This window comes from Colletotrichum aenigma, assembly GCF_013390185.1.
Source record: "Colletotrichum aenigma strain Cg56 chromosome Unknown KSG_Cg56_contig02, whole genome shotgun sequence".
Taxonomy (NCBI): Eukaryota; Fungi; Ascomycota; class Sordariomycetes; order Glomerellales; family Glomerellaceae; genus Colletotrichum; species Colletotrichum aenigma.
Window position 1 is genome coordinate 4,381,700 of NW_023500908.1, and position 25,801 is coordinate 4,407,500.

The 25,801-nt window shown below is 54.6% G+C and overlaps 10 protein-coding genes across 10 annotated transcripts in view; 5 read left to right on the top strand and 5 right to left on the bottom strand.

Moving 5' to 3' along the window:
• Nucleotides 1-484: 484 nt before the first annotated feature.
• On the bottom strand, nt 485-2,288 carry ache-1-0 (Acetylcholinesterase; the record flags this gene model as incomplete). The annotated part of the gene is made up of 2 exons (XM_037318466.1): nt 485-1,630; nt 1,695-2,288. 2 exons carry the CDS (start codon nt 2,286-2,288, stop codon nt 485-487), a joined length of 1,740 nt encoding a protein of 579 aa, XP_037182655.1.
• Nucleotides 2,289-2,968: 680 nt separating this feature from the next.
• CGCA056_v003210 (uncharacterized protein) lies at nt 2,969-5,267 on the bottom strand (the record flags this gene model as incomplete). Its single annotated transcript, XM_037318467.1, has 2 exons — nt 2,969-4,710; nt 4,763-5,267. The coding sequence occupies 2 exons, from the start codon at nt 5,265-5,267 to the stop codon at nt 2,969-2,971; spliced, it is 2,247 nt and encodes a 748-aa protein (XP_037183583.1).
• A 1,167-nt stretch (nt 5,268-6,434) lies between these two features.
• DAD2 (DASH complex subunit DAD2) lies at nt 6,435-6,994 on the bottom strand (the record flags this gene model as incomplete). The annotated part of the gene is made up of 3 exons (XM_037318468.1): nt 6,435-6,598; nt 6,656-6,715; nt 6,778-6,994. The coding sequence occupies 3 exons, from the start codon at nt 6,992-6,994 to the stop codon at nt 6,435-6,437; spliced, it is 441 nt and encodes a 146-aa protein (XP_037183582.1).
• A 453-nt stretch (nt 6,995-7,447) lies between these two features.
• sgo-1 (Shugoshin) lies at nt 7,448-9,757 on the top strand (the record flags this gene model as incomplete). Its single annotated transcript, XM_037318469.1, has 3 exons — nt 7,448-7,496; nt 7,553-7,997; nt 8,056-9,757. The coding sequence occupies 3 exons, from the start codon at nt 7,448-7,450 to the stop codon at nt 9,755-9,757; spliced, it is 2,196 nt and encodes a 731-aa protein (XP_037183581.1).
• Nucleotides 9,758-10,087: 330 nt separating this feature from the next.
• Nucleotides 10,088-10,826, bottom strand: vps29 (Vacuolar protein sorting-associated protein 29; the record flags this gene model as incomplete). The annotated part of the gene is made up of 3 exons (XM_037318470.1): nt 10,088-10,210; nt 10,278-10,688; nt 10,758-10,826. The coding sequence occupies 3 exons, from the start codon at nt 10,824-10,826 to the stop codon at nt 10,088-10,090; spliced, it is 603 nt and encodes a 200-aa protein (XP_037183580.1).
• Nucleotides 10,827-12,177: 1,351 nt separating this feature from the next.
• On the top strand, nt 12,178-13,538 carry AGX1 (Alanine--glyoxylate aminotransferase 1; the record flags this gene model as incomplete). Its single annotated transcript, XM_037318471.1, has 4 exons — nt 12,178-12,266; nt 12,367-12,992; nt 13,045-13,403; nt 13,455-13,538. The coding sequence occupies 4 exons, from the start codon at nt 12,178-12,180 to the stop codon at nt 13,536-13,538; spliced, it is 1,158 nt and encodes a 385-aa protein (XP_037183587.1).
• Nucleotides 13,539-15,280: 1,742 nt separating this feature from the next.
• xpo1 (Exportin-1) lies at nt 15,281-18,961 on the top strand (the record flags this gene model as incomplete). The annotated part of the gene is made up of 9 exons (XM_037318472.1): nt 15,281-15,346; nt 15,421-15,450; nt 15,517-15,589; nt 15,646-15,717; nt 15,767-16,476; nt 16,527-17,295; nt 17,350-18,198; nt 18,247-18,667; nt 18,724-18,961. 9 exons carry the CDS (start codon nt 15,281-15,283, stop codon nt 18,959-18,961), a joined length of 3,228 nt encoding a protein of 1,075 aa, XP_037183586.1.
• A 1,072-nt stretch (nt 18,962-20,033) lies between these two features.
• CGCA056_v003216 (putative AAA domain-containing protein) lies at nt 20,034-22,433 on the top strand (the record flags this gene model as incomplete). Its single annotated transcript, XM_037318473.1, has 2 exons — nt 20,034-20,339; nt 20,400-22,433. The coding sequence occupies 2 exons, from the start codon at nt 20,034-20,036 to the stop codon at nt 22,431-22,433; spliced, it is 2,340 nt and encodes a 779-aa protein (XP_037183585.1).
• A 766-nt stretch (nt 22,434-23,199) lies between these two features.
• Nucleotides 23,200-24,143, bottom strand: CYC1 (Cytochrome c; the record flags this gene model as incomplete). Its single annotated transcript, XM_037318474.1, has 4 exons — nt 23,200-23,224; nt 23,295-23,389; nt 23,448-23,638; nt 24,134-24,143. 4 exons carry the CDS (start codon nt 24,141-24,143, stop codon nt 23,200-23,202), a joined length of 321 nt encoding a protein of 106 aa, XP_037183584.1.
• A 1,154-nt stretch (nt 24,144-25,297) lies between these two features.
• Nucleotides 25,298-25,801, top strand: part of CGCA056_v003218 (uncharacterized protein) — a gene marked incomplete at both ends in the record, with an annotated part of 820 nt that continues 316 nt past the window's right edge. The window contains 2 exons of the mRNA XM_037318475.1: nt 25,298-25,666; nt 25,728-25,801. The exon at nt 25,728-25,801 is cut by the window's right edge and continues 316 nt beyond it. Of these exons, the coding sequence (XP_037183589.1) occupies nt 25,298-25,666; nt 25,728-25,801 (443 nt within the window). The remainder of the gene's footprint in view (nt 25,667-25,727) is intronic.

Here is a 25,801-nt window from a genome sequence, read left to right on the forward strand (position 1 = left end):
CGGCCATCTCCGCTGCCATTTGCCTGCCATCTACAGCTTGCACCATATCGCTTGCACGGAGCTTATAACCACTCGTTCGACGCACATGATTTATTTCTTTATATACATACACCATTTGGGGTTGTTCCGGTCAAATCCTCCACGGTCGCAGCCATGTTGCTTCACTTTAATCGGTGTACATAGAGAGAATGAAGGCACACAGGCGCTATGACTTGTTGTTGCTCACAGAGAAGCACGTTTTGCCTGTTTTGAATGCAAGGCATTGTCGCGCAGCAAAAGTTTCTGAAGTATTGGTTTAAAATGGATGTTTGGTCAACCCAGATATATCGTATGGGCAATCAGTTTCCTAGATACGTATGAAATGATGTTCCTTTGTCGAGTCTGAATAATTCTGTCGTAGACCGGCATGACATTTCGTGGATGCAACATGTCTTATTGTCATGAGTACCTGTTCCTCTTAATGGGTGTCGCTCTAGGTAGACAACTACAACCATGTTCCGTCCTCACCGGCAAGCCCCATGCCCTCGCTCAACCCAACGCGATCCCACCAGAATCGGAATTGCCGCACTTCCGCCTCTGTCAGCGCCCTCACCCGTGCGACAGTGCCATGCCTTCGCTGCCCACGACGGCCCATGAACTCATCATTCCCCTCCCCAAAGACGACAATCTTCCCTCTCACCTCATCTTCATCATCCTTGGGAACGTGATCGTCCGCGCCTCCCGGTGAATCACCGAACGGGGACACAAACCTCGGCCAGGTGATACCGCTCGAGTTGACCAATTCGTTGGGCCCTTCCTCGGAATCCTTGCTGGTGACGAAAGACGACCAGAATCCGTGCATGGCCTCGCTCGTAGCCCACAACCCGGGCGTCCGGTGCGGCGAGAGTATGTCACTGTCGCGAGTGGCGGCGGGGACGTGGTCTCCGTGGTTCGCGGCGCCGAGGTCCGCGTGCGCGGCGTATTCATACACCCACACCGGCCCGCCCTTGCGAGACGCAAAGTGGGCTGAATGGATCAGCGGCGCAATATAGCCGTAGTGGCCGTATGCGTGCGCCAGGCGGCGGAACTGGGCGCCGTGGCCGGGCGTTGGCGGGGGTGGGTAGCTTGAGGCGGGAGGGTAGAGGGAGTCCAGTGTCTCCAAGTCGGAGTGCGTCAAGGAGGGTATCAGGGCGGCGAAGAAGTCTTTCAGGGAGGTGGGAGACGATGCGGACGCCGGGACGAAGGTTGTGCCCTCAGAGGAGTTGAAGCCTGTGATGAGAGGTGGAGGCGAGGGAAGGTCCGGAGACAGTGTCGCCCATGTACGGATGGGCATGCCTGGGATGATTGCGGCCTCGGTATCTACGTTGCCGTCGATGGATGGCTGAAAGGGCCATTGGACCGACGGCGCGTTTTCCGTCCAAACGGCCACTGAAGCTTGGAGGAGCTTTGGCAGCGGTAGGGAGCGGAGGGCGGGGAGGATTTGGTCTTTTGGGAGATGAGAGAGGGAGGCGTATGACAGAAATTGCGCAAATTGGGCTTCGTGGCGAGGATGCGTTGCTGCGAGAACGGAGCGGGCTGTTGCCGCGCCTGATTCCAGAATCGCGCGGCGGAAGAGCTTACGCGAGGGTGTCGAGAGAAGGTGATGGCCAAGCTGTGGGTGTCAGTGAAGCCTTCTAGGTGTGAGATTGCGAAGAGATGAACGAGGGGTGGCGTACTGAATGTGCGCCGGCACTGAAACCCATCACCGTGACATCTTCTGCGTCGCCCCCGAACTGGGCGATGTTCTGGTGGACCCAATCCAGGAGGGACCTCTGATCATGGAGCCCCAGATTGGAGATGCCCTCATTTGCTGCGATGCCACACGGCAGAAAGCCAAGCGGTCCAAGACGGTAGTTGAAGCTCACAGCGACGATGTCCTTCTTGGCGAAGGCCACGAAAGCACCGAGATTCCTGTCTGCTCCTCGTCCAAAGTTGAAGGCCCCGCCGTGGACATAGACCAACACCGGGACCTTCTTCGTGATCTCTCCCGAACCTTCTGAGAAGGGCCGAAAGACGTTTGTGCTTAGACAAGCCTCATGAGAAGGGATAGAAGGGTCTGCCGTTGGACAGGCGGGGCCGTATTCGGAAGCGTCAAAGGTCTCCGAGGATGCCGGCGGGTGCGATGCGCGTTGGAGGCGTTGGGCCTCCGCGTAGGGGATGCCAAGAAAGGCCTCTATTTCACGCGGAAAGTCCTCATCATCGACTATTTTTCCAGTGTAGATGCCCTGGGTCAGGCGGACGGTAGGCCGTCGGCCTTCAAAACTTCTCATGATGGCGGAGCAAGAGGAATACGATGCCCCTGCTCGTATGTATAACGGATTGCGGTGATGTGGACTGTCTCCCAATTCGTAAGCGTCGATCGAATCAGGTATTTGATCAATATTTTGTTGTATTGAAGGATCCAGGTACGTCTCCCTCACAAAGCTTGTGGGAATTTGAAACCAGGCGACAAGAGGACCGAGACCAAGTTTGCGGGATGTCGTTGGCGGGCTCCGCTATCACCCGGCGCTAGTCCGACCGAGCGGCTCTGTCCGTTTTTCTCCCCGGTCCGGCACGCCGGAACCGCCTGGTCAGCCAAGCGAGCTGGGCGGTCCCAGCCGCAGAATTTCTATTGTAGCTGAAACTCGGGGGAAGACACGTGCTAGCTGGCTGTATCATACCTATAGGAGATCTCATTAACAGCAAACCGGACTGCCGAACGATTGAAGTTGAAACCAAGTTCGAGACTGGGTGACTGGTATTGTTGCTTTGTTCGACAGCTCTCACTGATGTTCTTTGCCTCACCATACTCGCTAGTGTTCTCAGAGCCGCTATGATAAGCCACTGGTCACACACGTTGGAAATTGACATGAGGTGGTAACAGGCTCTCTTACACGGTAGGCTTTAAAACTACAGACCTTTCTGACTCCAAAAACTCCAAAGAATCCAATGCTACAAAACTCAACACGGGCTAGACCGCTTGACGGGCCGCCGCATTAGCTGCTGCCAGCTGCTTGCGTCGCTGCTTCTCAGCCCACTCTCTGCTCGCTTGTCGGGAGCGCTCGGCGGCCTGCTCGCGAGCAAGCTTGGCATTGAGTTCACGTTCACGACGTTCCCGCTCCTTATCCTCAAGGTAACCGTTGTCCCGCTCAAAAACCTCCCTGCCCTTCATCTTTTGCTGCTCCAAGTCCTCAGCAGATAGCGTGCTACGCTTGCCCATGCTGGTAGTAGAAGTAGAAGTACCACGGCTGATTTGGGAAGTGACGGTAGCTTGGGACAGGCCTCTGCCTCGAGCCTGTGGGGATCTGTTTGATGTGGTCCTTGTAACTGGCGTTCGCGGAGTCATAATAATCGATGAGCGCTTGGAAGGGCTTTGCTCAACCTGGGCTGCCTCACTCGACTCAGAGGCTTTGCCCTGGCGAGCACGACTAGTAGCAGTCTCGCGGGGGTACGAAGCTGAATTCAGTTTCGCCCTGATAGGACGCGCCTTGAACTCGCGACGCTTGCGCTCGTCCTCCTCCTGTTGTCTGAGCCTGGCTTCACGATCCTCCCTCTTGCGCTTGGAGATTGCCTCTCCCGGAAGCTCAAACGTGGGTCGAGTCAGTGCTTTAGTTGATCTCCTTCTTTGAGGCGCTTCTGCCGCTGCGGCTGCAGCCTTGTCCTGTGCTTGCTGCGCTTGACGGGCTTCGCGCTGCTCCTTTAAACGCCTGGCGACGGCCTCTCCCGGCAGCTCAAACGATGGCTTTGTTGGGGGCTTGGTGGATTTGATTGGTGGCAGCAAGCTCGTTGGCCGGGAAACAGAAGATCGGGTCGGAGTTGCTTTGGCCGGATACCCCGTAGCTCTCTTGTCGTCAACGATTGAGACAGACTTTCTCTGATTTGGGCGGGTTTTAGAGGTCACAGGTTTTGGCCCGGCACTGCTTGGGCCATGATTCAGTAAGGAGCCGTTGCGCCGGACGGCGGGATTGTTCAAAGCAAGCGACCCATCGTTTGCTGCTTGGTGTCGCCGGGTTTTGCTAGGTGGTGTGATGGCAGCATCGACAAGCTCCAATTGCTCTTCGAGTCTATCAATGGCTTCTAAGGAATCCTCTATGCGCGACTGCGAACTTGCAGAAGTCGATCGTGAGGGCGTACGCGGAGCCTGAAAACTGCTGTCGTCTGTAGATACGGAAATGACTCTGTCCTTTGAATGCTCAAGTACATCAACTGAGGACTCCTTCCTGTTTTCAGTTGCCTTGGCTGAAGGCTCCATCTGGTTCGGCCGGGTCTGTTCAACAATGGTGACCGTGATACCTGACTGCGTTGTCTTGTTCAATGCGGTGTCGTTCCCCACAGGCGTCGGAGAAAGAAGTCGAACGACGGGCTCGGCGATGGCCATGGCTTCTTCCACCTCTGAGTAACGATGTGCGGGCTGTGACACGACTTCCTCATGCCCTAAAGGAGTGGCTAGAATTCGGTAGGTATTAGTCGGTTTGCCCTGACTGCAGACATGAGAGGTCGAGCCTTGGTTCTGCGCCAAAACGTTGCAGCCAAAGCTCTGCGATTCATCCTGAACCCGACTGGGCGGACCAATTCGCGAGGCCGGGCTGTCTAGGCCAGGAACCGAAAGTACGTAGTCATACTGACCTGCCTTGTGTCGTGCGATGCTCGACTGAGTATGTAAATCAATACTCAGCGACCGTTGGTGATCAGGAATGTTAAGGACAGAGAAGACTGCGGCGGTTAGGATCGATGGTACATGAGGAAAAGCACACAGTGAGCAAACCTTCAGAGGGGACGCTGGCTTCAAATGAGTCCTGTGCCTGACTAGCAGACGCCGTTAATGCGTTTGTTTCAGCCAACGAGGGGACACCCTCGATCACTCGAGGCGGCTGTGCAGGGATTGGTCCTTGCGCGTAAATGGTCTCAGCTGGGCAATTGTCGCAGTCTTCGGCTTCTTCCTTGACAACCTCGAGGAGTGGGAAGATCTCGGTGTCGACACTGTGAACAGACAATCGAGTTGGACGGCTGTTGGAAATGGGAAGTAACGATCTGTCGCCGCGATTCTTCTTAGGGCTATAGATATGCAGCTCCTTAAGTTTGTCGGTCAAGTGGTCAATGAAGTCGTGGGAGCTTCTCTCAGTATTAGTGTCATGTCTGTCAAGGAGAGCAATGTTTGCGTCTATTGAAGCATGTTGCTTGGAAATATCCGTGGTGGCTGTGTCGTCTTCAACGACGACGAACTCGTGGGCGTGGGCCCGGGCCCTGGATCGAGGTGCACCGCGAGCCATCGTGCCAGCAGCCAGACCAATCTCCGGATCCGACCTGAACGTTGCAGGGAGCTGCCAGCCCAGGCAATTGGACGGGCAAGGGAATGGCGACTTTGGGGACCAGTTGGCTATCTGGAATTCGCAGGCAATCTCGCTTCGGGACAGCCGGGGTGCGTGTAATAATGGCGGGGTTATTTGGCCTCGTGAACTTGGGACAGCGTAAGGTGGAGGTGATGTCGATGAAGTGTTCGGGATTATCAGCTGGAAGAGAGGATGGAAAAACCAAGACAATGCGTATTTGGGCGTATACCTTTAGCTGAGTTTGATGGGAAACCAAGATGAGAGGGAGTTGATGTTGGGAGAGACTGAAGAAGTCTGGGGTCGCGGCTGGGAGGGACAAATAAACACAGGCAATGATCAATCGGCCAAGAAGTCGGCGGAAATTGTAATCAATACTGCACTTTCCTCTTCTACCTAACCGTCAGTTCCCATCACACCAGCCAGAACAGGACAGGACAGCGCCAGTGTGTGTGCACAGGCGCAGGCGCCGGCGTGACATGACGGATATTGGGCTGCGGCAAGCTCGTTTGGCTTGCTAGGGAAGGGTGGCATGCCCAAACCACAAGGCAAGGCCCCCGAGGGATGAGGCAGCTACCTAGTCCATCTCGCTGTAGCAACGTGCAAGTGCGACGACTCATGCGACTGTACAGAGCATCCGTAAGTGCAGGAAACGCGTGTCTGCCCTCAGACGCGTCTTTCCGTTTGGACCCCGCACGCATTTGTTGACTTCGGTGGGGCCTTTCCGCCCAATCCAATGTCATTCCAGACATGCAGGAGCTGGACGCTAAGCGGCGCCAACACATTGCTTTCCGTCAGCTTCAGATAAAGCAGGGCATGCTACCTCCAGATAGCAGACTGGGTACGCTATGGTGGCACCCTCCATGCAGAGTTGCGCTTTCGTGACAATATCAGTATAGCCATATTGTCCAACAGGACGTAGTGGATGACCGCCATTGGCACACGTGCTAGGCGTGAATTGGGAGTTGACCTGACTGAGTCTCTATCCGGAAAAGCATAGGTTGGCCAACGTTGAACGGTAACAGTCAGGGCGTAGGGCATCTAGGAGGATGATGCGGCGTAAGACATGGTTGCTTTTTGGGTTGATTCGTCCGGATTGGTGTGTCGCCATCATGACAAGGTCGACGTGTTCTCTGCGCTCTCTGCCGCGTTCTCGGCCTGCGCCTGCAACGTCGGTGCATGCTCCGTTGGAATGCGAACCAACGTTTGTGGAAGAGGCATGCTGTGATCTTCATTCTCTGATGGTTCGTCTGCAGGTGGTTTTGCAAGTTTGGCTAGGCATGTTCGTGAGCTTTATCGGACATCACCAATTGCTTGCGGGCTGCACATACCAGAAGCCATGTTGATGGCACCCAACACGTTATGCCAGTTCCCAATGACCATGGCGATCGCTAATGTTGGTTAGCCCTGACATTCGATTCCACAGGGCTGTAGAAAGCGTGCTAATGCCCACCTTCCGTTCCGTCTGACAGCGTAGACAGCTTCTGCTCCAGAGCTTCCATCTGGCCTGCAACTGCGGCGCTCAGGTCGCGAAGCTCTCTCAAGTGTTCTAGCTCTGCCTTCTTCTCTGTAATGCGCGCAACCAACATGGGCGAGGGACCGGCCGACGAGGCGTTCTGCGACCCCGTGCCGGGCAGTCGAGTCGAAAGCGATCTAGTTGGGTACGACATCGTGATTCCGTCGATGAGATTGAAAGAGTCGACCTGATGGCTCTCCAGAATCGGCCTGCTGCTGTCCCGAGAAACTCTGCAAAGTGCGTGTGGTGGCGGGGTTGTTATCTCGTCGAATGCGGCTTCCTCACAAAAAGTTATGTGAGGTGAGATGTTCGTAGATGCACATGTAAGAATTGCACGCAGCTGGGCAGTGGGAAACTGGAGCATGTTTAGTGGGGTTTCTGGCCCTGGGAATGCGCCCCCAGCAACCCCTCATCCTGGACTTTGTTTACACTAGTCCAAATCAGGCCGAGTGTAAATAAATGACACTCGGTAAATTTTCTCTCACTCAGACCCCCAGCGTCACTGTCCCAGCCTCCTCCGTATCGAGCCTTGCTTCGTTTCTCAGCTTTTCATTCCTCAGTTTCTGGACTCGTCACGCAACCGCCGCTCCCTCACCCAGAATGCACCATGGCTCGACTCAACGAACCTCCCGTATCTGCAGATAGCATCGACATATGTATGTTCCGTTGATTTCTTCAATATTGTTGGAGCCCATCAACTAATGTCCTGTAGTGCGCAGGAAGCTATTGCGCCAGAATAGAGATCTCGCAAAAGCAAACGCCGTCCACTTACTCCGCATCCGTACCATCGAAGCCGACTTCGCGCGGTCTCTGTCTGACAATCTTCGACTAGAAAGCCGCATTATTGAATTAGAAAAGGAGCTGGAGGATAATAATGCCAGAAGGATAGCCGACCACGCTCTGGACATCAGGTCCAGACTCGAGGCACAGCTCTCAGAATGCATGTCTGTTCTTTCCAGCCTTGGCCAGGAGCCCCCCACGAAGAGGCACGCGAGTCCCAGGGGCAGAAGATCATCACGAGCAAGTCTGCCGCTTCAAAGCCCCCCTCGAAGACGTCCGCCACGCGAGTTGATGAGGGAGGCAGGGGCCCGAGCGCCGGAGGATGATAAGCTGCCAACGATCGCAGAAAACAAATCCTACCCAAGAGCAACTTTGGAGTAAGTCAAGCAACGTCCGCATTCGCAGAAACCCCTTTTTGCTGACGCGCCTCTCAAGTCGCGAACAAATCTTGGCCCTTTGCTCCGAAGCTGCAGATACGACCGACACAACAGACTCGCCAGAGCTCGGCCCCCCGCCTGTGTCTCGATTTGTTGACGGCGAAACTGTCGATATTGGATCACCCAGCAAATCCATCGAGTACGTTGAGCCGGAACCACTCGCGCACAGTTCTCCAGCAGTTTCACCGATCCCGTCACCAGCACCGGCGCCAGTCTCGGCGACCAAATCAACACCAAGGATGGAGAAGAACCTCATCGTCCGCCCCGACCCTGTACCTACCACTGAGGCATCTGAACCTCAGAGAGTGCTTCAGAAAGAAAGCCCCATCTTGCCTCCTGTCGTGCCCAGTGTATCTGCCAAGACAGGCTCCAAGCGGAAGTACAGTGTTGGGGAGGATACGAGTAAGACAGGGCAGCACACAGCTGAACCGCAAAAGTCGAAGAACATTTCGGAACGTTCGCTCATCGGACGAGATCACCAGACCGGGAAAACATTGAAGGAGCTGGCAAGCATCCGACGTGAGGCGAGGGAACGTATGGCTCCACCCGTCAACCCAAGGAAGCCTTTGTCGGCAAAAAGCACGAACGATGACATGACTTCTCCGATCAAGATCGCAAAGGCTGCAGCGGCAGAGGGCAAAATCGGAGTTGAGAAGGCAAAGCCGCGGGCAGCAAGAGAACGAGCGGCGCAAAAGATCAAGGAGACTGAGGCTGGGGAGAACGACGTCGATAATGCGCCTGTTGAAATACCCATGGCAGCCCCATTGTCCCCGACTTCAGTTGTCAATGTTCTCCCTAGCACAGAAGCTGTTCCCCTCGAAGCTGCTTTGCTTTCACCGGCTTCCCCAGAGCAGACGTCCAGAATGAGCCTGTCTAGTGTCAGGGACACTCCACCGCCTGCCGAAATATCCTCTCATGGGGAGACATCACGACCAAGCAGGCGAGCTCGATCTGCCGTCAGTTATGCTGAGCCCAACTTGCGAGACAAAATGAGACGTCCGACCAAGGAGCTTTATGACGCAGTGTCTGGGCAGACTAGATATCTGCAGCGCGGTGGGAGCGCCAAATCGGACAGTGCCACGCCGGACGCCACTGTCACGATCAAGCGCGAGTCTGCCGACGGCGATACGCTAAGGCATATTCCATCTCTTGCGCCATCCACAGTTGATACCCCACAAAGAACGTCAAGCCCTGCTGAGATGACAAGCATGCGATCGTTGGACACCGAACCTGGCCCAGCAAGGCCTGACCGTAAGAAGCGAACATCATCGATGATGTCGAGGTCCATATCCGAGACTGAAGAAGAGACATCGGCCCGAGAGGCTCAAATCGCTTCTCCGGGTCGTTCCACTTCATCATCGTCTACCGAGGTCGTCGATCCTTACGATTTCACCACCTCGACCCCGGGAAGTGACAGTTCGCGCATCATTGAAATGAAGGAAAGCGCGCCGCCAGCAAGACAATCCAAGTCTTCGAGACGGCTCTCGTCCGTCGTGAGAGAGGACTTCAAGATTGAAAGCCTTGAGGGGGCCGAGCGAGCAAAGACTGGCGTATCTAGGAAGAGGGCTTCGATGGTACTGCCAAAGAGGACCCGAGCGGATACGGAGGGCTCCGAAGATAGCAGCTTCGAGAGCCTGGACGGTGACATTCAGGAGTCGTCGAAAATCTCTGTGAGAAGGAGGAGGAGCATGATGTTATAATGACTTGACGGTTGGCAAGCACCGGTGTTTTTGGAGTTGGACATCGCAGATCCCATTCTGATTGTTGGGTTACTGTTCTGTACTAGTGTTTCAGTGGCTTCATTGTCTGGTTACCGAGAGGGGAAACAAATGGACTCCTGTGCATATTGGCGAGAGCATCAAACATGAGTCCATAGATATGTTTGGCTGAAACCGATATTATTATAATGATCATCATTCGCCTAAGAATTCGTGTGGTCTTGATACATGATATCAGCCATCGGTGACTGAACCTCCCGTTTTGGTTAAATTCAATGTCTCCTGCAGCAGCTCGTCTTGCATGATGACGGCTCATGATGTTGCAGACGGCTCCACGGGCTTCGTGTAAGTCACCTTTTCCACCGCAACATTCTCATTTCCCTTGTCGTCCTTGCGTAGTTGGTAAACATATAGAGTCAGCGAAATGCCTTGAACCTACGTTGACAATCAGCAAACGTTCCCGCAAGCCCCCATAACAAGGGGGAATTCCACAGATACGTACGTCCATCAGGCAGAAACTTGGGACGGGCTCCTCGCCGTCCTTGCCCCAGCCTGCGGTAAAGGCGCCAGTAGCACTACCGGGGTTGACGAAGAACTTGTCCATGTACTCGAAGGCATCGAACTTGTGGGTGCCACCCCAACAGAGAACGTCGACATCGAGCTTATTGGCCTCGGCGAGGAGCAGATCGGGTTCGTTGGAGACAAGAGTGAACCCCTCGAGGAAGCCAATGCGTAGAGAGCCGTGAGTGACTACCTGGGTTAGGGGCAGGCTTGTGGCCTCGACATCGTAACGGCCCTTGACGATCTTGAGGTCCGGAGCGATGGTACGGAGGTACTCGTACGTGTGCTTGTCGGTCAGGTTGCCCAGGCAGAGAGTTTGGCCAATCTTGCCTGGAGCAAGAAGCTTCTTGAACTGCAGTGGTTGTTGGTGTCAGTCCAAGGTCGATAGTAGCTTGCAATACATCAGACGAGCTGCGCATACCTTTTGGGGGATATCGAGAGCGCGGTCTGGGATGTGCAGGTCGCCGATGACCAGTATTAAGAAAGCCATGGTCGTTAGGGGTGTGTATAGTTATCGATTGGGTCTTACGATGGTGATGGAGTCGCAGCGGCGGCGCGTGGGACACTGGTTGGGATGTCGGGAGGTCGGTGGTTGCGCAGGAGGGTCGCGCGGCCGATTGGGAGGCCGAGGGCCGGACACAGTTCCTCTTCGGAGGACGTCTGATATCGACACGCTGAGCGGCAGATTATCCTCGCGACGGTCGATGGTCGGGCGTGTTGCTGTTCCAGCGGGCGACGTAATATCTTGCGGATCTCCAGGCAGGTAAGGTCGCAGCTTGGCTGCTTGTCGGAGGCACTTGGTAGCTTGCTGCGACCACTCTCCTACCTTAGCCTCAGTTGCAAGTGGGGACCTCCATGCGACAGTGCAGGCACGTATAGTCAAGCCACACTATCTGTCGAAGCACCACTTCATCTGTGGCTGGCCATGGTTCGGATGTCTGCCCGATGGGGTTAGTGCTCGGGGGACTCGGAAGACCGCCGATGTCGTCCGGTGTACGCCGCCAAACCAGTCCCTGCGAAGAAGCTCTCAGTCTGGTTCCAGCCAGCTTGTTTGTGTGTCGTGGACTGATGCTCCTCCAGCGCTTTGAACGGTGGCCTCCACTTTCCGACACCAACGAACGACGGCATCCGCCCTGACTCGAATCCCGAGTTACCTCCAGTATGACCATATCACATTGTGATTTAGTCTTCGCGTTAATAGTGTTCACCAGCCCATTGTCTGAAGACATACTGTAAGGACCCCTTTTCTTTAGACGGCAGGACTTGCAGCAGCATCCTTTGTGCTCAATTGCTTTTTGCTAGCAGGACAGGGGAAAGTGAGAGAGGGAAAAAGATCCATCAGGGGGATCCAGCTCCGATTTCCGCCCGCTTAAACTCAGTGTAATCTTCTGTCCTTCTTCTTTTTTTTTTTTTTCATCTTCTCCCGCTGCCACGGGAATAAACTGAGCAAAGTTGTAAGCGTAACCATTCCAAAACGTGTCTATCTTGCCCAATCCCGTCTGGTCCCAATCCAAACCTCCATATCTCGGTTCCGTCCCGTCTGAAAGCGACGCTCGGCTTACGTTCCGACCTCTGACGCCACAGGCACACATGCACGTTCCCTTACGGCGGCTCCAGCTCCCGCTCCTGCCTCTCCGCACTCTGGCAAAGGGGGGCAGAATGCCCCTCCATAACCTTAACAACCCCTCATCAGCCCGGGTATCTCTCATCTCGAGGCACTTGCGACAGCCGGAACCGCAGACTACTTCAACTCCTGTAAGTCCACCTCACAACCTTCTATTGATCACCTCTTTTCTCATCTATATCTGGTTCAGCAGCAGCAACAAAGACTACATTCCACCATGTCTACTCAACCACCCCACCCCACGCTCCTCATCCCTGGGCCCATCGAGTTTGATGATGCTGTCCTGCAGTCCATGAGCCACTACAGGTCCGTGCTATCAGATATGCCCATTTCCCAGGTGGAGCTCCACCTGAACTGACCTCCAGCTCGCGATGATCCATTGCTGACCAGAAGTCGACTTGCACAGTGAGAGCCACGTCGGCCCTGGCTTCGTCAACACCTTCGGCGAGGCGTTGTCCATGCTGCGCCAGCTCTTCCAGACTACCGATTCCTCGTCGCAACCCTTCGTCATCTCCGGCTCCGGCACCCTTGGCTGGGATCTCGTCGCTGCCAACCTCGTCGAGGCCGGCGAGGACGTCCTCGTGCTAGCCACCGGCTACTTCAGCAATGGCTTCACCGACTGTTTCAAGACCTACGGCGCCAACGTTACCGAGCTCAGAGCCCCCGTTGGCTCCCGCCCTCAGTTGCCCGAGATCGAGAAGGCCCTGTCCGAGAAGAAGTACAAGGTTCTGACCGTCACCCACGTCGATACCTCCACTGCTGTGCTCAGCGAGCTCAAGGACTTGGCTGCTGTCGTCAAGAAGGTGTCTCCCGAAACCCTCATCATCGTCGACGGTGTCTGCAGTGTCGGCGTTGAGGAAATCAAGTTCGACGAATGGAAGCTCGATGGTGTCATTACCGCTTCGCAGAAGGCCATTGGCGTTCCCGCTGGTCTGTCGATATCCATGTTCAGTGGCAAGGCGATGCAGTCTTTCCAGAACCGCAAGACCCCGCCGGCGTCTTACTTTGCCTCCTTCATGAACTGGACTCCTGGTAAGCCACAGATGTAGAAGTCGGTTGCGAGTCCATTATTGACCATGCGCAGTCATGCAAAACTACGAGGCGAAGAAGCCTTCCTACTTTGCGACACCCTCTCCTCAACTGATCCACGCTCTGCACACCGGTCTTACCCAGATTCTCGCCAAGCCTCTGTCTGAGCGCTTCGCCAGGCACAAGGAGGTTTCCGACAAGGTCAAGAAGGCCGTCGCCGATCTTGGACTGAAGCAGGTTGCCGCGAAGCCCGAAGACCAAGCCCATGGCATGACCGCCGTCTACCTCCCTGAGAGCGTCAAGGCTACTGATATTCTTCCCAGCTTGGCCAAGAAGGGTATCGTGTTTGCCGGTGGTATTCACAAGGAGATTGCGCCCAAGTACATTCGCTTTGGACACATGGGCGTCAGCGTTGTAAGTTCTTACTGTACGGATACCTGGATAATGGTATACTAATAAACACAGACGGACCCCAACCGCAAGGACATCGACAACGCCATCAAGGCGCTGCAGGACAGCCTTTTCGAGGTTGGCTACCAGAAGCCGTAAGCGGTGGTTTATAGAAGGGTTTGCATTTTGTACATCTCAACTAGACGGTTATCCCTCAGGCAGTATAGAAAGAAAAGAGAAAAAAAAAAAAGAAAAAAAAAAGGAATCACGATTCATTTTGTGAAAGACTATGGTCGCCTTGGAAACGTTTGGTGAAGTAAGACTCAACCAGCGCTTAAGTTGATAGGTTGTGATAGTTACGTGGGAACGAGTGCCTTGTCCGGACTCAATCGCAACAGGGGTCTGCTCAGAGCCGCGCGGTAGCGGATGAGGTTCGCCCCTCAGACTGGCATGGTAGGTAATGAATCACCTTGAACGTTGTCGAATCAGCCCCATGATCGGACGATAGAGGATTTCGGCCGAGTCTCCTGTTGGCGGGGTTTGAGGAAACCATAATGTGGCATCTGGTGTGATGCGAGAACGACCGCATACGTGCATGTATGCCTGCGTCCATTGACATGATCTATTACTAATAGCGATCCGGCGACCTCCTCGGTGTGCTGGGCGCATTGTTGTCCGATGAAAGCATGTACTGTGATTATCGCCGAAAAGGTGGGGTGAGGAGGGGATGAGTAGAAGGCTGGGAAGTCTACCTGAATGTGTGACGCGATGTATCAGTACATGGTGCCTTGGCTGGACAATATTCTCAGGCGCAGGGTAATAATTGGGCGAGGATGCTCCGATGCCATCCGATACTCCAATTTGGAGGCGCCTTGAGGTATGCTGTCACGGCTGTTCAAGTGTCGATGCGACGGGACTGGACAGGTCGGCCGTGTTGTCGGAGAGTCCGAGGGATGCACGAGGCAAGAGCTCGGTGAACAAGGTGAACATGAACAAGGTGAACAAGGTGAAGGAGGTGAGTCCTGCCTGCCTATGACGCGCATCCACACATTCGGGTGTTATCTTGAGGCGGGTGCATTGGCCGTGGGCGTGGCACACCAGCAGGAGGGCAGCCTCACAGCAGACGGGCCAATATCAGAGGATGGGGAACCCAGAGCTCAGCTGCAGCCCAGTTCGGTTGTTGCAGTTGGCGGTCGCAGGGTTCACCGCGCCAGTGATTGCAGCAACAGGCCCGGTGGAAAAGAGGGGAAGAGGGGTGCCTGGGTAACGCAGGCCGAGTGGATGAGGTGGAAAGAAACGATCCAATGCCAAAGGGGAAAGAAAGTCTTCAAGGCCAGGCGGTAACGTGGTCCGGCCCAAGCTTCTAGCCCATTCGCGAGTTCCCGTTCTGCTGCTGTCAGGCTACCCAGGTAGGCACCTAAGGTAGGCTGCTCACCTCAGTGCTCTGTGCTGGCGGTCTTTAGGTGCCCTTGGCTCCGGTCCCAGTGGCCCAAAACCAGACCTATGGCAAGTATCGATACCTGTGGCTGGTGGAGTTAGCGGGCGGCTGACAAAATTGGTTGTCCCCCGCCATCCGCCTCTTTCGCTCTCTCGATAACCAACCTATCCTCGCCTCCACGCCAGGCAGACTTTCCTCACCACATATTCTCCTCTGCGACCTCTACCTTCTCTCTCCTCTTTTCCTTCTCTCTCCCCCCCATTGCAACAATCTCCCGAATCATCACCAGCTGGCCTCGTTCCTTGCTGTATTTACCGTAGCGCTCGCAGCACTCTTGCGCCGCGCTCTCTATTGTTTCCCCTCCTCCTCATAGAGAGCCTGCGACCAGTTCCCCCTCATCCGCTGCCTCTTGCGATCGAGATCGACCTTCGACCACCCCGCCCGCCGTACCGCACCACACGCGATGGCTATTACGATCCCGGAGCTGGACGACCTCGTCCGCTCCTTCTACGAGGGCCGTGGCGAACAGGTGCGCAGCTTTTTACACATTCGAATAAATAGAGATTTTTGGCCCGAGGCTGACCGACCATTTGTCCCATACAGCAAAAGCAAGCGCAAGCTGCACTCAACCAGGTACGAACCCAATCCCCTCCCGCCATCGTATCCTATTTCAAGTCTCTAACTATATCCTTCTTGCAGTTCAAGGAAGATCAAGATGCTTGGCTCCTCGTCGACAAGATCCTCTCCGAAGCGACCTACCCCCAAACGAAGTGTATGCCCAGCATAAATTACCCTTTTCTGGCCTTGCAGACCAGCTGACGGATACAGACTTGGGCTTGCAGGTGCTCGACAACGTGATCATGACGAGATGGAAGGTTCTCCCAAGAGATCAGTGTCAAGGTTTGGAGCTTGCTACACCGCGCTTTTACACCGCGACTGACCCAACCAGGTATACGTAACTTTGTTGTGCAGTTCATCATCCAGTGCTCCAGCTCAGAAGAGACTATGAAGGCTGAGCGCACCCTGCTCAACAAGCTCAACCTCGTCCTGATTTCCATCCTCAAGCAGGAATGGCCCCATAACTGGCCTACCTTCATCAACGAGATCATCACGTCGTGCCACTCGAGTCTATCCATCTGCGAGAACAACATGGTCATTCTCCGCCTGCTGTCCGAAGAGGTCTTCGACTACTCTGCCGAGCAAATGACTTCCGCCAAGACTCGAAACCTCAAAACCACCATGTGCGCCGAGTTTTCTCAGATTTTTACCCTCTGCCAGGAGGTCCTTAACACCGCCGACCAACCGAGTCTCGTCAAGGCTACCCTCGAGACATTATTGCGCTTCTGCAACTGGATCCCCCTCGGCTACATCTTCGAGACCCCCCTGATTGACACTTTGCGAACCCGATTCTTGCCTGTTCCCGAGTTCCGCAACGTTACTCTGCAATGCTTGACGGAGATTGGCGGTCTGCCGACCGGTGGAAACACTTACGACGAGCAGTTAGTCAAGATGTTCACTGAGGTCTTGACTACCATCGCAACGATTATCCCCATTAGCCTGGATCTGAAGTCGACATACCCGAATAGTAACTCTAGAGACCAAGAGTTCATTCAGAACTTGGCTCTGTTTTTGTGCAATTTCTTCGGGATGCACCTCAACGTAAGAATCGCTGCGTAGCTGCTGATAGATCCAAGCTGACACTCTAGCAGCTTATCGAGAACTTGCCCAACCGGGACTTCCTTACGCATGGCCACTATTACTTGATCCGCATATCCCAGATCGACGACCGCGAGATCTTCAAGATCTGCCTCGACTACTGGCTCAAGCTCGTTCAGGAGCTCTTCTCGGAGATGCAGCAGCTCCCTATGACGGAAGTGAATCCCTTGATGGGCATGGCTGGAGGAATCACTGGAGCCGGCGCGCCGAGTCCGGACATGCTGAACAACTATCCGCTGCGCAAGCACAAGTACAACGAGGTCTTGTCGAACCTGCGTACAGTCATGATTGAGAAGATGGTCCGTCCCGAGGAGGTTCTCATTGTTGAAAACGACGAGGGAGAGATTGTTCGTGAATTCGTCAAGGAGAGTGACACGGTACAACTCTACAAGACTATCAGAGAGTGCTTGGTGTACCTGACGCACTTGGACGTCGTCGATACCGAGAACATCATGACGGAAAAACTCGCCCGTCAAGTCGACGGTAGCGAATGGTCATGGCACAACTGTAATGTGCTCTGCTGGGCCATTGGTTCTATTTCTTTGGCTATGAATGAAGATACCGAGAAGCGCTTCTTGGTTACGGTCATTAAGGATCTTCTTGGTCTCACGGAGATGAAGCGTGGCAAGGACAACAAGGCTGTGGTTGCGTCCAACATTATGTACATTGTTGGACAATACCCGCGTTTCCTGAAGGCTCACTGGAAATTTCTTAAGACGGTTGTCAACAAGCTCTTCGAGTTCATGCACGAGTCCCACGAGGGTAAGTTGGAACCATGCACAGTCGCATCGGCCTTCTCTTGCTAACTCACTATAGGTGTTCAGGACATGGCTTGTGACACGTTCATCAAGATCGCGAGACAGTGCCGTCGTCACTTCGTTGCTCTTCAGCCGTCTGAACAGGAGCCATTCATCGAGGAGATTGTCCGCAACATGCACAAGATCACTTGCGATCTGTCCCCCCAGCAGGTTCACACTTTCTACGAGGCGTGCGGCTACATGGTGGCAGCTCAGGGCAACAAGCACCAGCAGGAGCGGCTCTTGAGTGACCTGATGGCTATCCCCAATGCTGCATGGGACGAGATCATTAAGCAGGCGCGGATGAACCCGGTCATTTTGCAGGATGCTGAGACTATCAAAGTCATCGGCAACATCATGAAGACGAACGTCTCAGCCTGCACGTCTATCGGCCCCTACTTCTACCCCCAGATCGGCCGCATCTTCCTTGACATGTTGCAGATGTACCGAGCTACCAGTGAGCTGATCAGTGAGGCTGTTCAGAAGCAGGGTGAAATTGCGACCAAGATGCCCAATGTCCGTGGCCTGCGAACCATCAAGAAGGAAATCCTCAAGCTGGTCGAGACCTATGTCGAGAAGGCTGAGGACTTGCAGTCCGTACGTCAGCAGATGGTCCCTCCCCTGTTGGAGTCAGTTCTCGTCGACTACAACCGCAACGTTCCCGGAGCTCGCGACGCCGAAGTGCTGAAGGCCATGTCTGCCATCATCACGAAGCTCTCTGCCTTGATGGAAGATCAGGTTCCTAACATCATGGAGAATGTGTTTGAATGTACGCTGGACATGATCAACAAGGATTTCTCTGAGTTCCCCGAGCACCGTGTCGAGTTCTTCAACCTTCTCCGCGCGATCAACCTTCACTGCTTCCCTGGTATGTGCAACTTCCTTTGCCTCGAAGACTCAAAACTAATTCGCCCAGCTCTGTTGAAATTGGACAACCGCCAGTTCAAGTTCGTCATTGACTCTTGTTCCTGGGCGTTCAAGCACGATAACCGTGACGTTGAGGCTGCTGGTCTTAACATGTGCCTTGAGCTTATTAACAACATTGCGGACAAGACAGATGTCCAGACCTCCAATGCCTTCTTCCAGCAGTTCTTCATCACGATCCTGCAGGATGTGTTCTTCGTTCTTACCGACAGCGACCACAAGGCCGGTTTCAAGACCCAGTCCATGGTCTTGATGCGCATGTTCTACTTTGTGCAGCCCGCTGACGGATCTGCGCCCAAGATCCAGGGTCCCATCTACAGCCCTGATCAGGCTGCTGCCGGCACCTCAAACAAGGAGTTCCTCGCTAACTTCGTGGCCAACTTGCTCCGTGGTGCTTTCCCCAACCTGCAACCGTACGTAACACCGTTTGATCAGATAACCCAGAGAGCGTGCTAACAACAGTGTTCAGTGCCCAAATTCAGACCTTCGTCGAGGGATTGTTCACGCTCAACGTTCAGTATGATAAGTTCCGCCTGAACTTGCGCGATTTCCTTATCTCTCTGAAGGAGTTTGCTGGCGACAACGCTGAGCTTTTCTTGGTGGAGAAGGAGCAGCAGGAACGGGATGCTAAGGCAGCCGACCTTGAGCGCCGAGGCAAGGTTGGCGGTCTTCTCAAGCCATCTGAGCTCGAGGATGACGAGTTGTGACTTGCCCAAGAGTTACGAACTGAGTATGCCCCGACATGGAAGCCCGAGAACGTGGACACGACGCCGAAGGATTCTCAGGGGCAAGGAACCGATTTTGATGAGTGGGAGCTGTACGGGCTCTGACCAGATGCCAAGCGTCATGGACTTGAGCACGACTCGCCAATCCCTGGCTCTGCGGCCCATTCTAGCCCTCTCATTCTGTAGTGATACCATGGATAGATGACCTGATGATTGCAGGATAACCTTTCGCCGCTTTGGGCCCCCTGGCATTGATACAGACAGGGCCGACTTATTTCCTTTCATCTATCTGGCAACGGAAAATGGTGAGGAGGGTATCTCCAGATTGCGCACCACCTTCCTCTGAGTGTTTTCTCGGAGGAAAGGTGCCGTCACTCGTGGAGCCCACCAAGTGGCGAGAGGAGGTTTATGATAATGGGTGGTTAAATCAAAAGAAAAAGCTATACAACAAGAACGGCGAAAAGCCGGATGTAGTGGTAGACAGCTTTCTATGTAGGCAATTTCAGCAGATAGATTGCATGATTACCGCCGCCTTTCGCATCTCCGATGACAAAGTCCTCAACCTATGACTTCTGTTGAAGACGTTGAAATCCATGCAATTTAAATGAGCAGACGCTCATTATAGTCATTGGGATGCTCAGATGGTGTTTTTTTTTTCTCTTCCTTTCGAACTTTCAGTGCAGCTTTTTACTGCCTGCTAGCGCACCTTTCTAGGCTTAGGTATTGGTGAAGATGAAGAGTCATAAAAGAGTCACAGGGAAACCTATGGCCAATCCATGCGAATTATATGAATTGTGTTCGGCGAAGACAGGTACATTTCCCGGTGCTGACCATGGACGACAAGGACGACGACGGCAGCAGACGATTGAGTGAAGTCGGCATAAGCTCGTAGCTTCGGAGGTATCCCCACTGCCCAACTTTTTAGTGGAGATCCAATGGCTCTCGGCCAATTAAAACGCTATAAGGACTCTGATCGCAACTTTTTTTCTTGGGTCCTCGAAAGCAAGCGTGAGGACGGAAGCTCATCCTGTATCCAGCTCAGCTTCAAGACACCATGGCCCGAATAAGCCTGAGAACAGGCCTCGATCGCGATGTATATCAAATAGTCAAGAAGCTGGAGGATGAGCGCCAAAGCGAATACTCCAAGAAGGCCGAAGGGAAGAAGAAGCCAGCGAAACTGACAGTGACGGGCATCTACGAGAGCATCAAGAGGAGTAACAGTAGTCTGAGCCGACAGAAGCGAAGAACACTCGAGGATGCCATTGAGAGGGTTCTTGATTTTCGGAAAGAGGAGATGGAGCAGGGTGACGACAGCGACGACCTTCTCGAAGCCCAAGAACTGGCAGAGAAGGCGTATAAGGTGAGCGCTCATCCCCCCCGCCCCCCTATGGAATGAACGACTCGCTGATCGATACAACAGGAAGAGGACCGCTTTTTGCTGAACAGGCAGATGACGAAACATTGGAATGTGACCCCGGCGAGTCCTGCGCCGGCAGTTACGGCACAGGGCTCCGAGGGCAAGAGCACGAAGAAGCGGCGCCTGTCTCCAGAGCCTGACGCAAATGGCGCGGGAGTGGAAGCAGGAGCGGTCAGCGATGCTTCGGCCATTGTAAACTCCAAGGCCAAGGCTAACGGAGCCGTGGCAAGGACGACGACGACGACGACAAAGAAGGCACTGAAGGCAAGCAAGTATGGCCCCGAGCAGATCCCGCATGGCTCCGTTGTTCTCGGGGGGGTCGGAGGCATCCTACGGGAACTAAGTCGTTACGTATTTGCGCGTGCCCGCAAACCAGAAGATTTCCTGCCCTTTGGCGAGCAACCGGTCGGAATTCTCGTCTCCGGCCCGCCAGGTACTGGAAAGCAGTCCCTTGTTCGCTCGTTGTCATGGAGAACGAGGACGCCCGTCGTCTCCCTAGGACGATACCTGGCCGAGACCCGGTCCCCAGAGAAGGTCGCCAAGATCATAACAGACGTGATAGACGAAGCGAAGAAGGTTGCGCCGTGCATCCTCTTGATCGAGCACTTGGATGAGTACATGGCGAAGGGCAGCAATCAGAGCGAATTCGATCACGAGGTCATCACACAGCTGAAGCTGAACATGCGACGTCTACGAGAGGGAGAGGAGATTGGGGGTGGGCCGCGGGTCGTGGTTGTGGCCACGACGAGCAAGCTCGAGTTGATTGATCCTACTCTCAGGAGACCGGATTATTTCGCCCAGACCATCACGGTCAAGGTGCCCGATACGGATTCCCGCGAGGAGATTTTCAGGGTATTGACGCGAGAGCTCGAGATCCCTCCAGAAGTTGACTTCAAGGCCTTGGCTGTCCGCACTCACGGCTTCGTGGGAGACGACATCCGTGCCGTGGTCCAGGTCGCGAACCGAAAGGCGAGCGATCGCTTCTTGGACCTGGAGGATGCGAGAGCGAGGAACACTCTCGAGGCGAATAGGATGGACATGACGGACGGAAACGACGTGAAAACCTGGGACAGAGTCTACGATGACACTTGCCTGTACCACGACTACATTGAACACCCCGCCTACTCAAATCCCACCCGCGTACACGTCAGCCAGCAAGATTTCGTCGATGCCATCGCAGAACACACCCCTTACATGCGCCGGGAAGGTTTCTCCTCCATCCCCAGCACAAGCTGGTCCGAGGTGGGTGCCCTGCACTCCGTCCGTGCCGCGTTCCAGGTCTCCATCGTTCGCCGCATCAAGGAACCTCTCCTCTTCCAGAAGTTCGGCAAGCAGCGCCCCGCAGGCGTCCTCCTCTTCGGTCCCCCGGGTTGCGGAAAGACGCTCGTCGCGAAGGCTGTCGCCAACGATGCCCAGGCAAGCTTCATCCTCATCAAGGGCCCCGAGCTGCTCAACAAGTACGTGGGAGAGTCGGAGCGGGCCATCCGCGAGCTGTTCACGCGCGCCAAGTCCTGCGCGCCGTGTATCCTCTTTTTTGACGAGATGGACTCGTTGGTGCCCAAGAGAGAGAACACCACCACGGAGGCCGGCGCCCGTGTCGTCAACGCACTGCTCGCTGAGCTCGACGGCGCCGGCGATAGAGGCGAGGTCTACGTTATTGGTACCAGTAACCGGCCCGACATGATCGACCCCGCCGTCCTGCGTCCCGGGCGTCTCGACAAGCTCCTGTTCGTCGACCTCCCTACCGAGGACGAGCGCGTGGATATCCTCCGCACGATTGTCCGAAATGGCATCGGCGGCACGGATGGGGCAGAGATTGAGAGCATCGCGAGAGACGCCCGTTGCAGGGGCTTCAGCGGCGCCGATCTGTACGGTTTGTACAAAAACGCTCTTGACGAGTGCGTGTTACGGTATGAGGGCGGAGAGCCGGCCCTTACGCGCGACGACTGGGAGGCTGCGCTGAACAAGACGAAGCCCAGCGTGCCGAACCCGGAGACGTACAGGAAGCTGGCTGCGAAATTGCACCATCAGAGTTAACGTGGAATTTGATGCAAGGTAGACCTGCATAGACAGCAGTTCGAGCAATGATGATAATGATGGGGTATATACGCCCCGATAGTTCCTAGCAATACTTTCTCAAGCACCTACATCATGATGAGTAAGACATCATGCGATGCCCTGAGGATCCCAGGATGGGGGAGCGAGAGTTTCTTTGCATACAAGGCGTATGCGATGCGACGGCGATTGGCCATTGAGAGTGGAGAAGTGACAATCACTTACCATGAATCGGGGAAGAAACATGGCAAAACGACAACTCCAGCCGCATCTTCTCAATCGAACCAGTCCATAATTAAGTCCCTTTGTCTCGCCAGCTATTTTTGAAAACGGCGGCTCCTTTTCTGTAACCTGCGCCTGGAAAAGTTCCACTGATCATTGCTGGGATATCGATGCAAGACGAGTCATCTGATTGGCTCGAGACAAAGGAGAGATGCTGTTCGCATCACATGAGTAAGCAGGTGCTTTTTTTTCTTTTCGTTCCTTGATCTGGATTCCGCGTGCGACTCGATTTCGGGACTAGCTAAGCGGGTTACATCATGGACGAGTCTGCCGACCGCAAGCGAGGGAAAAAAGAAAAAAATTTGTTTGGTGGTATTAAATCTTCATTGTTTTGAAAGAGGAGAATGTTCGAGATGAAATGGGGGCTATTGATAAAGCCCCAAAACACACTGTTCTAGTGGTCTATGATACAATTCGCAAATCGCCAATCCGTCTAATGCAGTCCTATCGTTACACGTCACCAAATTTATTTCGTAGCATCCTTGAGGTAGCTGCACAGCACATGTTAGCAATCGAGTCCGATTGTGTTGATTCAAATATAGTTCCGGGTGGTGAACGTACGCAATGAGGTCGTTGCGGTCCTTCTCCTTCTTGAGACCACCGAAGGCCATCTTGGTACCGGGGATGTACTTCTTGGGGTTCTCGAGGTAGTCGAACTGTAAGGGATAGCGTTAGTGAATGTCGCAGATCGAGAGAAAAGCCGAAATCGCTTACCAGAGTCTTGTCGTTCCACTCGATGCCCTTCTGCTTGTTGGCGTCGGTGTAGGAGTAACCCTCGACAGAACCGGTCTTACGGCCCCAGAGGCCGTGCAGAGCAGGGCCGATCTTGTTGCCGCCGTCCTTGTCGACGGTGTGGCACTGAGCGCAACGGGTCTTGAAGAGGTTGGCACCCTTCTTGAGATCACCTACATTGCCGAGGTCAGTGAAATCTGCTCACATGCTGCGTGTTGCTTCCATGCGTTGTTAAGGCAGGAAATCCCAAAGGAAAACCGCCAAGGTGTGTCTGCGCTGGAGACCAACGTCTCTCGTGAGCAAAATTCGCTCACCGATGGAGGGCGATCGTCACCAGCTGCCAATTGACTTGTCGCGCAGCCCCATTCCCACCCAGTTGCCGGTGACTCCCCTGCAGGCGAAGGGCCCCAGGAAAATGGCGCATGAGATTGGGATGAGATCGAGATCAAGTCGCACATGATAGAGGGTTCGCAGGTGGTCGATTCGAAGCGGAAAAGACCCGGCAAACAAGTCCGTGTCGTTTTGGGCTCATCGAAAAGCGTGCTGCTGCTCAATGGCTCGTCGGCGACAGACAAGAACACCTCGGCGTGGGATTTCGGGGATTCGCCAACCACGCACGGCTCAAAGGGGAAGCATGAAGATGCGTGCGCCGCAGGAAGAGAACTTACCACCGGCCATTTTGACGGATTAAAAGTGTTATTAAGGAGAAGAAGGTCGAAAGGGGGTATCAGGTAATGAGATGCAAAAGAGAAGAAGTCTTTTGCAAAGTCGTCAAGGTCGTTGAGGTTGGTAGATGTTCAGGAGTGTTGGGAGGGAAAAAGGGAAAAGAAAAAAAGTTTTGAGAGAGGATCGGGCCAGGGAAAAAGACGAGACGACAGCCACGGCCACGGCTACGGCCACCACGCTCAACCTAAGACTATCCGATTTTAATTATGACAACAGCCGGCAGCAAGGCACCTGCGCCTGGAATGAGCTCACTCACTCGCTCTCCCACAGTGCACAAGCCACAGCTGTGGCGACGCGCCCGCCAATCAGATGTGCAGCATTGCTAAGATGGTCATGCGTCCGGGGTCGCTTACCCGGGCAAAACCGGATACTAAGCCGGAACATCACTTGGTCCGCTGCGCTTCGGTGTTTCCAGCCCAGTGGTTGGCCTGGTGCGCTGGTGAACTGGGCGGGCCAGCGGGGACTTTTTTGCAGTCTCTTCCCTGCCAGTTGACGAGTTTTTTTAGAGCCCGCCGCCGCCGCTTGTTGGATGTCGTAGGTAACCCGCCCCGTCCATCCCGTTTCCCGAGCTTCGACTAGGATTCCTGAATATTCCCAGCAATTCCTGCGTATTTTCCCTCGGCGTCTGATACCGCAGAGCCCGGGCGAGTCAATCTCGCAGTCGAATCGTGGACCTCCCCGATACAGTGTAGTGGGGGGAGGACCACTCTATTCTCTCGCGAGAGTCGAACATAGCGGATGACGACGAGAGGTTGTACCCCGGGATACGTACCCAACGCGGTGGAAGTTCGGCGACCCGTTGTTGTTGGTGCGCCTTAGACTCACTCTAGCTTGGCTTCGGACGGACGCAGCTCCACACGTCGCCGGCCGCGAAGAAATTCTTCCTGGAGCTTCTTTTTTCCAAGGCCCGACACATAACCCACCGCCCGACCGCGCACCTGATGATCCCGCCGATCAAGCCCAGAGCCTCAATGACGCCGTGAAACGCTTTCACTAGCCTGGAACCTAAAAAAGTCTCATATGTCCAGCTGACCACGTCTCTCAAACCTGCGGCTCCCGGGAAAATATCTTGTGTGGCGGACATCTCAGCACACGACACATCAATGATGGCCTCAACCATCCTTCCCAGGTTCCTCCTCCCGGCCCTGAGCCCCATGTGGCGCGCCGGGGCAGTGAGAGCGACCGGCGGCCTAGCTCCGGCGTCCTTCCGTGGCAATGCCGTTTGGATTGTCCGATATGCCTCGACCGGGGGCGCGAAGGGCTCTATCGTCCTCGAGAAGCCCGAGAAGTTCAACCCACCCTCGCACGGCTCTCGCTTGCCAAAGAAGGGTCTCCCGAAGCATTATGGCGGCCAGCTGAGCTCTCAGGAGGTGCGCGCGCAGCGTGTGAAGGAGTATCCGGGCATGCCAGCCCCTGAGGGAACGTGGGCGCATTGGTTCGTGAATAATAAGGCCATTCACTTGTTCATTACCATGGTATGATCATGACCCCTCCACGGACCCTGTCAGGGGCATCAATTAATCCTGGGACCAACAGGGAACCCTCACAATATTAGCCGTCACGAGCTTGTACCTCAACTTCACCCACACATCCCCATTCAAGCACCTGCT